At 35.5% G+C, this 10015-nt stretch overlaps 1 protein-coding gene across 2 annotated transcripts in view; it reads left to right on the top strand.

The window, feature by feature from the left end:
* Positions 1–6189: 6189 nt before the first annotated feature.
* Positions 6190–10015, top strand: part of quoa (quattro a) — a 42945-nt gene continuing 39119 nt past the window's right edge. For both annotated transcript variants that reach the window (XM_065269055.2, XM_073813020.1), the window contains exons 1-3: positions 6190–7339; positions 8509–8667; positions 9859–9982. In XM_065269055.2, coding sequence (XP_065125127.1) covers positions 6487–7339; positions 8509–8667; positions 9859–9982 — 1136 coding nt within the window. In that variant the 5' untranslated portion in view covers positions 6190–6486. The remainder of the gene's footprint in view (positions 7340–8508; positions 8668–9858; positions 9983–10015) is intronic.

Raw genomic sequence — 10015 nt, 5'->3', positions numbered from 1 at the left:
AAAAAAAAAATAAACATCATTGTTAAACTCATTTAAATCCTTTAGATTCAAAATGGCTTTATTAGCATGGTAAAAAAGGATCTTTATATTGCCAAGCATAGAAACATTAAATAAGCACGTTCCTTAATTTCATACATTTCTCTCTCTCTCTCTCTCTCTCTCTCTCTCTCTCTCTCTCTCTCTCTCTCTCTCTCTCTCTCTCTCTCTCTCTCTCTCTCTCTCTCTCTCTCTCTCTCTCTCTCTCTCTCTGTGGACAGCCCCCTTTCAAAGTCAGAGCAGACATGCTTACAGACAGACAGACAGACAGTGAGAGAGATACACAGATAGAGTAAACAGGATCTTCTGGTTATTATTTGGACAGAATGGATGATTTATTTTCAGAGATGTTCCTGTGAAATGGACTTGGGTGACACTGAAGTTTCACGTGCATTGGCTGAAATGGTACAGTAATGGTATAGTAATTCTTCTTCTGATTATTAACCCTGTTTATGATAATAATAATTTATCTGATCTGTAAATATATGAACAAAACGTTTGTTTAACAAATCAACATGGCTACTTCAGATGCAACACAAACTTTGAATCACTTCCTGAGATTCATTATCCTCAATGTGTGTGTTTTCTGCATAAAATTGTGATGCAGTAAACTGCAGTACTGTACTATATGTGATTCCTAATATTTCAATGACATTCCCATGAGGAAAGTCATCCTTATTTTTATGCATCAATGCATATCAACTCATGAATCATTTGCGATGAGAACAAAAAATGTTTTCAAAGTAAATATGTTCATATTTTACTTCACTTCACATATGTTTAATTTTATGGCATCTTGACTTTTTGAGTATCATATGAACTGTTGTCGCTTCAGAAAAGTTGTCATTGTTTTAAAATTAATTTTAGTATGCTTTGCCCTTCCCAAATGTGACTGAAGTCATTGTGCAGACTATAACATTTATTGCGCTTATCTGCACACATCTCTCAGACCATTATGTTGTGTTTTACAGTCATAAACAAAGGAAACTGTGATTTCCTCTCACTGTTCACAGGAAACGCTCTTAAATGCTTTGCCAAATAATTCAGCGATTAAAATCCCAGTTCATCTCGTGTGTGTGTGTTTTATATGTAAGATGTCCTGCTTTAAGAACACATGCTTAAAATGCTTTTAAAAATTATTAAACAGCAGTCATGTTATGTGTAAATTTGACCAAAAACATGCGCACCCACACACACACACATGTAGGTCAACACATTCACACTTATAGTACACAGACAGGACAGCTTTAGGCAATCATGTGATTTGATGGATGGTCATTGGGGTCAGAGGTCATTGGTATATATCAGCAGGTTTGCTTCTGACAGGATATATACAGTATGAGGATCAGTCAGAAAGACTGAAGCAGGTGTACGTCTGATATCAGAGAAGAAACACGACGAACACGTATGAAGTGTTTCTGTAAATCACTTTAGAAACATTCGTTTACCTGACAATTATTTTTGTTTATAAAACATGCCCAACATTTGATTTCTGTATCAGCTTGGTTATAAAATTATTTTAAAATTAAAATGGGTTTTTAAGATGTTAAATTGCTCAAAATATCTTACAGATAATTTATTATAACATGTTAAAATTGACACTTTGTAGGTGTGAGCAAAAATATGTCATTTTTGGGTGTCCTTTAAAATGCAGATGAGCTGATATCTGCACTAAATGTAGTGCAAATAAAGGGGCGGTATTTTCCCCTTCTTACATCACAAGGGGAGCCAAATTTCAAAGACCCGTTTTTTTCACATGCTTGCAGAGAATGGTTTACCAAAACTAAGGGTTGATCTTTTTCACACTTTTAAAAGAAGCACATTACACATTTTGAACATTTACACAGTAAAAGGACCCAATTATAGCACTTAAACATGGAAAAAGTCAAATTTCCAATATGTCCCCTTTAATACAAGTTAATTTTATGAAGTATATTTTTGAAGTTGAAAATATATTTAATTTGAACCTTTTTAAAACCTTGTTATGTTTACAGGTTCGTAGACAAAGTTTTTCTTCCAATGCAACGTAAATATATTTCCTTAGATTGAAATATATGGAGGGCTAAATATATTTTTTAATTCTTTATAAAATATAAAAAATGGCCAAAAATATATTTTGTAAACATTATATTTTTAAATATATTTTTTGCCATATGGGTATTCTGGGAAAACAGACTAATGCTGCATTCACACCAGCCACGGTAGAGGCGTCAAGCGGTAGTGATTTCAATGTTAAGTCAATGAAAAAACGTGTTGACGCGCATCTGGAGGTCTTGCAGCGCGAATGAGGCATTTAGCGCGGCGCTGTAGACGTGATTCTGTCTCAATTGCTTGTCTAGTTTGCACGAATGGCGTGAATTGAGCGTTGCCGGGAGAAAGGCGTGAGTTGAAAAATCGGAACTTTGGCGGAAACACGTGCCGCGTTAACCAATCAGGAGCTTCCTCTAGTAGTGACATGATTACATGAAGCGAGCGGAGTCCCAGAAGCCCCTCCCATGACGCGAATTTCCGCGTGAATGTCTCGATGAGTAAAATTTCACACGCGGCTTTCATGCGCAAATGAAGCGAGTACACTCAAAATGTTTAAGCGTTTAAACACATGCAGTAGACCCGAATTTGACGCCTCAAACGCATCTGGTGTGAACCCACAGTAAAAATGTATATTAAGACGATAAGAGGAGAAAAATAATGGTGCTGATGTGCATCATAATAATTCAGCCTATATTCATCTGGACATGAATTGCTATATGATAAATTAAAAACAAGAGTAAAACTAAAGAAACTGTCCTCCTCTGCCTCTCGTGACATATTATTGTTATCTCGATCAATTTAAATGTCTTTAAAGCCTGTGTAGTATATATGTGTGTATTAACTCTGAGCAGCTAAATCCAGATGAATGTCAATGAGAAGGTTTAAGAGTCTGAAGGTCAGAGAAGTGAAACTAAAAGCCTCAGATCCCTACAGGCCGTCTCAGACCTGACTGACCAGCTGTCTGTCTGTCTGTTTTAGTTTTATATGTGTGTTCAGGAGAGATCATCTGTAACTTTGACAGGATTCCTGGTCTTATCTCATTCCTGCATTCCCAGGTTTTGGAAAAAGAAGATTTGTGTGTTTTGGTTGCAAGTTTAGATAGTGACTAGTTAATAATAACAGCTAACCATTTCTTTTTTAAGTGACATAAACTTGATTTGGTCATTAAATGAGTGTTATTATGTGTAAAGTTATAAGTAGACTGAATGTTTTTCAATGGATGTGATAGTATTATTTATTTCATCTATGGGCACCGTAATACTTTTGTGAATGTTAGGTCCACTTTGTCGATTTTTATCAGCATCTAGTGATGAGATAGAAGCAACTAACGGCTCAGTCCACAGCTCGCCCCTCCCTTTTGAAATGCATAGAGAAGCTACAGTAGCCGCCACAGGACAAAAATATCACCGTCTGAGACAACATAGGGATGAAACACGTTTTGTAGAGCAGTTTGTTCATTTAGGGCTACAGTAGATGTATGGTGTATGAAGATAAAAACGCAATAAAAACAACACAGTTTATTATGCAAGGTCTTTATACACCACCGATAATGTATGTAAACTTACATTTATTTGGTTAGAATATCACAGCTTTCAAACTAAATTCATTTGTCCGTGTCAGTTTTAACCTGCTAAATCCCATGATTTATGGCACACAACCTCTTTGTTTTGTTTTACTGTCAAGTTTGTCTTTAAAGCCATGTTTTAAATTGGTACAGCTTTGCACTTCTCTTTAAATGCTGAATGCTTATCCACATCAAATCCTAAATCTCCTAAATAACAATGACAGACCTAAATGCTCAAATGCTCACAGCTCAGAGATCAAGCCCACGACTGTTTCAAGGACAGCAAGAATTTATTCTAAAGCTAAAATTATCTCAAGTCATGACAGTTTTGAGCTATGTCTTTAAAAGCATGTTACCTTGTTAAAATATGTGACCCTGGACCATTAAACCAGTCATAAGTTATACAGGTTTATTTGTAGCAATAGCCAACGATACAATGTAAGGGTCAAAATTATAAATTTTTCACTCAAAAAAAAGTGTTTTTGCACCTTGTCTAATTTACTTAAATGAAACAAGTTAATACAACACATTTTTTCATTTTTTTGTCTCAACCTATTTTTATAATGTTCAATCTGCTTAAATGTAAAAAAATTACATGAACTCAATAATTTTATATTGGGACCACATTAAAGATTTTTGTTGCTATTACTTACTGGGCTGTGAATCTGTATTTCCCAGCATGCTTTGCATGCAACTGCCTTTGGAGAGTAATTTTTTAATTAAGTGTTATTTTATGCATTTTTAGGTAAAGAGAAACACTTTATAGTGTGTAATGTTGGTTTATCTTATTGATTTAGAAGATTTTGTGTTATATTTTTACAAATTGTTTGGTTACCATCGTACAGAAGAGTGGCGCTTGTGGTTAAGTTGTGGATGTGACATACGTACTGATTTTAAAAAGCACTAACTGTGTTAATGACTGTTTGAAGATCAGTCTCTTTTCACATGTTCATCCAATGTGTCATTAGCATGCTAACGTGTGCTTATGCTAATTAGTATTATATAGAAACTGACAATTGGTGTAACTAGACTTTTTTGCTTGAATTAACTTGTTTTGTTTTTGTTGAACAGACCAGAAATAATTGCGGAAAAGTTTCCCTTAACTGAATTTAGTTTATTGAACAAGATATTTTTATGACCAATATAAATATATTTATTAAGTTGGTGCAACAAAAGATTATTTGTTTAAATTAACTTGTTTAAATTGTATTCTTGTTGTACAAGCCAAATCTAATTTCGTGGAAAAGTTTTCCTTAATTCAATTATGTTGATTGAACAAACAATTTTTTGATTGTACAAAAAATTATTAGGATATTAAGTAAAGATCATGGTCCATGAAGATATTTTGTAAATTTCTTACAATAAATATATCAAAACTTTATTTATCATTATTAATATGTTTGGCAGGTTTCAGATTTTCAAATAGTTGTTGGCCAAATATTGTACTATCCTAACACAGTGGTTCCCAAACTTTTTCAGCATGTGGCCCCCCCTTGTGTACGGTGCATTCCTTTGCGGCCCCCCAAAGAAAATTTGTGACAAAAAACTGTTCTGAAATTCAACATTTTAATAAAAAAAACATTAAATTATTCAAAAAAGTAGTGCTTTTGGTTAGTAGCCTTATTTTTTTAGGTTTAATTACACAGAATTCATGATAAATTAATGTATTTCATAAAGTGTCATAAAACTGGGGCCCCCCTGGCACCATCTCGCGGCCCCCAGTTTGAAAACCACTGTCCTAACAAACCATACATCAATGGAAAATGTATTTATTCAACTTTCATAATTTGTAAATATCAATTAAAAAAAAATCCCTTATGAATTTTTCATATTTGAAAAATTCCCTTATTTGAAAAATTCCCAAATAAATTAGTGCTGGACTCAAAACCTTTAGCGTCTGACATACGGTAGTGTATAGTACAGGTAGACAACTTTCTTATGTGACAATTCCTTTTTTTTTTTGATAAATATTAAATAATGGTAAACTTTTATGGTCAGCTTTAAGGGACACTCACCATTTGATGTCACGCCGCCAACTGTCCTCCCTCAGATCTTCCAGGTCATTGATGGGCGTTACCATGGCAATGCCCTCCGGTGTCTGACTGACTTCCTGATCCCTGCCAGACATCTGCTGGAGTCTATGAGACAGACGGCCTGTGTGAGTATCAGAGGAGAAAATAATCAAAATAAATAACACACAATTTACATCAGTCTTCACACAATGTGTATACAGTGTATAGTCAAATTAATAATCATGCAGTTTTGATCAGTCCATACTTTAAAAAAATACAATCTTACATACAAGATGCTGCAAAGTGTTCATCACGTAATACAATTTATAGTTCCCCAAAGACCATCTTGGTGGTGGTTGAGGAGATTCCCCCGTTCATATGTAAAGCGCTTTGAGCACTGGAAAAGCGCTATATAAAATGTAACTAATTATTAATTAGTCTTTAGTGGTTCTTATGGCATCGCTTTGAAGTTTGGACACTGATAATTAAACTGTTTGTTAATCAATATGTGGTCTTGTCTTTTCTCAACAGGCTCTGCATTCCTAGAGGATTTTCCGTGGATTGTGATCCAGCTTGCTCCCATTTATCCATTACTGCTCAGTCCTTTACCTGGAAGCAGGCAGCCTGTATTGTGCTAAAGAGCCTCCTGGAGGAGGAGGAGGAGGAAGATGAAATAGAGGAGACACCAATATACGCAACCTTATATCCTAACATCTTCACATAAAACTGGCTTAGATAACTCAACGATGGGACACGGGGAACTCTTCTCCAAACCCAGCTGGGTATAGTCAAGGTTCCTGGGAGGAGGTGGCCAACCCTGAATTTAAGGAAAGGTGTCGGAGTATGGCCTCCTCTGCTCCTTCAAAGCAACAGGATTCATTGAGTTTGTGTCCAGCCACAGCCCCTTTAAAATACTCTGTTGAGACCAGGATTCGTCCTGCGAGAGATGGTATAGCCGTGTCCTTACGATTGGTGGACAACAGCATTAGTTCTAGAGAAAGCGAAATGGATCAGCTTGGGATGAGACCGGTGGGATGGGTGTCACCAAGCACGTGGGATAGCAGAAGTGTGGTTGGCAATCATGATGATCTAAGGAACCTCAACAGAGAACCCCAAGGGACTTCATCTCAACCTCAAACGTCTCAGCTAAGATCAAACCTAGCAGATCCCTCTAATGGCACCGGCCGCGACCGCACGGCTTGCGTACGTACCGTGAGGTTCGCAGAAGAGCCCTGTACTCCCTGCATGCAGAGGAAGCATGGAAAAGGGACCAAAGATTGTCGATATAGAAAGTCATACATTGAGGCACAGGAGAAACCCATTAACCCACCGAAAAGACCAGAGCTTCCAAACGAACCTGTGAGCGATCACAGAAGCCTTCATAAATCTGCTCGGGAAACTCCAGAAATGTGCCAGCAGAGTAACAGTAGTCATTTCTCCATCGATGGACAGAGAGACTGGACTCTGAACATATCTCCAGACACAACAGACAACAGTAAAGACACAGTCAGTTTTACTCCACCTGTGGTCGGGACTTCAGAGAAATGTCACATTGTTATCCGAGGACAACCAAACGATGTGAACAGAGACAGCTACTTAGAAATGATTCCACGACTGCATGTGGTGCCGGGGAAGAAAGCCACAGTGTTTGGACTTGTGTCTCCAAAGATCAACAGAAGACGAATGCTAAAGCAAGGTCTGGATGACGTTTGTGTCACCTGAGCCGGTGGCTTTTAAAGATGCAAATTGAGAAACAAAGATGCATTTTCTTAATAAGCAAAATGACCTAAGAAAATAAGTCTAGTGTTTAGACAAAAAATATCACATTTAGGTGACTCCACTGCAAAAAATGGTTTTTAAGAAAATGTATTTTCTTGAGTCGTTTCGCTCATCAAGAGAAAGCATCTTAATTTAAGAATTTTTAGATATTTTTACTGAAAAAAAGACAAAAATATTGAGAATATTTTTTCTTGAAAATCATTTTTTTTTGCAGTGTAAAACAAGCAAAACATTCTGCCAATTTTTCTTGAATTAATTGTAAAAGAAAAAGTATATATTTTTTCTTACCCCATTCGCAGATTTTTTTTTTGCTTGTTTATGCAAAAATTTACTTACATTTTATACTTTTTTGTCTAAAAACTAGACTTTTTTTAGGTAATTTAGCTCATCAAGAAAATGGATCTTGATTTAAGAATTTTTAGATTTTTGTACTAAAAACAAGACAAAAATACTAAGTAAGAAAGTCAAAAACTGAATGTTTGTCAACACGTATCAGCTTTAAAATGTGTTTAAAATATAGGGTGGTTATCTTGACAAAAGTTGAGCTACAAAACAGATTCTGTTCTTGAAGTTTTGGAGATGACATGAAAAATATCTGCACCGAAATAGGAACCGTGCTAAAGCGCTTGTGTGATTTAATGTTATGGTCAGTTTTAATTTTCTAATGATAGAGAAGAGGTTCCTGAAATGAATGATATAAGAATCTTCATGTGTTTCTGTTCCTAAAGTAAACACTGAGACAATCAAAGTAAATGTTTTAGCAAGCCAAGTTCTCTTATTTTTGCGCAGAATAATAAAGAGTCAATAATTCATTTGTAGGATTATTCATGTTATAAATAAAAGTTTAAATATTGTATATTGAAGGTATTTATAGCAATGATAATATTCAGCAATAATCACAAATTAGCCTACATAGTTTTGTAATTTTTATGGTCATGACCACTTTGACGCTCAAAATTAAATTTCGCAACTTTCACAGGTGGGGTCACATATGTGCAATATTTATAATTAACTTGTGTAATATAAATAATAATAATTGCATTACAATGTCAAATGTTGTTTTTGAACATGTTTGTCTGTTTGTAGATGAGACAAAGGACTCAGAAACTCTCTCCCCTCCTGTTAGTGGACCACAGATGCATTTCCCTGACATCCAATCACAGAATGACAAAGAGACTTTAGCATCCGCGTCTTTGTCTTTTAAAGCAGACACTCTTCTTTACTCAGGAGTTGTGTGTCTTACAGGTAAGGAAAAACTAAAACTAAACTAACTGTTCATACAATAAAGCCACATTTACTAAATGACAGAACATCTAAAGAACTACGTTTATGGGAAAATATACATATCTATAATACAAGATTAAAGGAAAACACCACAGTTTTTCAATATTTTACTATGTTCTTACCTTAACTTAGACAAATTAATACATGCCTATCTTTTTTCAATGCGTGCATTTAATCTTTGTACAGCGCATCGTGAATGTGTTAGCATTTAGCCTAGCCCCATTCATTCCTTAGGATCCAAACAGGGATGAATTTAGAAGCCATCACACACTTCCATGCTTTCCCTATTTAAATGAGTTAGTTACACAAGTAAGTATGGTGGCACAAAATAAAACATGGCGAATTGTTAAGCAGATAAAAAATGAGAACTAAACTGTATGGCAGAAGAGCACTTAGCTTACAGCACTTCAACCTTGGCAACCTTTAAATAAGGAAAACATGGAAGTGTTTGGTGGCTTATAAAATTCATCCCTGTTTGGATCCTGAGGAATGAATGGGGCTAGGCTAAATGCTAACACATTTACAACACGCTGTGCAAAGATTAAGTGCATGCATTGAAAAAGATAGGGATGTATACATTTGTCTAAGTTGAGGTAAGAACATAGTAAAATATTGAAAAACTGTGGTGTTTTCCTTTAAATGTGCTATAGATCAACACTGTAAATATTATTTGGTGATACGCTGTAGGTCTAAAGTAAGGATGCATGCACAGATACAAAATTTCTGTGCTGACACCGATATTCAATTACTTATAATGACATCTAGCATTATAATACAGATAGTTTTGCTTTTTATTTCTTGTTTCAAATGATTATGTTATAAAATCACAGAAATGCAGAGCGTACAAACTGAAATGTTTTGCCCATTTTGATTGCAAGGATACAATCTGTTCTGATCATCATCAGCCATTTTAAACAATGTCTGATAGCATGAGAAAATGCTTTTATCTGCCAATACCGATTATAGGTCAATATGTCGGTGCATTCCTAATATAAAGCATAAAGTATAAACTGTAAAAACCCAATAAAAAATACTTCTGCACTGACACACAAATGAAAATGCATTTGTTATAACTCTGAGTTATTCTAGACAGCAATAATGAAGCCATCAAATAGGTCTGTATCATAACCTAACATCTAATCTGTTTACCAGGTGGTCAGGACCGGTCAGGTAGAACCGTTCTGGAGATGTATGGAGATCATCCGATCTGGGGTTCAGCACTGATCTCTAGTCAGGATCTTTATAAACTCCTGGTGTATCTTCACACCATCAGCAGGTACAACATCTCACCGAAACACTCAGATGATGA

Source organism: Paramisgurnus dabryanus, chromosome 21, assembly GCF_030506205.2.
Source record: "Paramisgurnus dabryanus chromosome 21, PD_genome_1.1, whole genome shotgun sequence".
In the NCBI taxonomy this organism is placed as follows: domain Eukaryota; kingdom Metazoa; phylum Chordata; class Actinopteri; order Cypriniformes; family Cobitidae; genus Paramisgurnus; species Paramisgurnus dabryanus.
The sequence above is the reverse complement of the archived record's forward strand: the minus strand, read 5'-3'. Positions and strand labels throughout refer to the sequence as shown.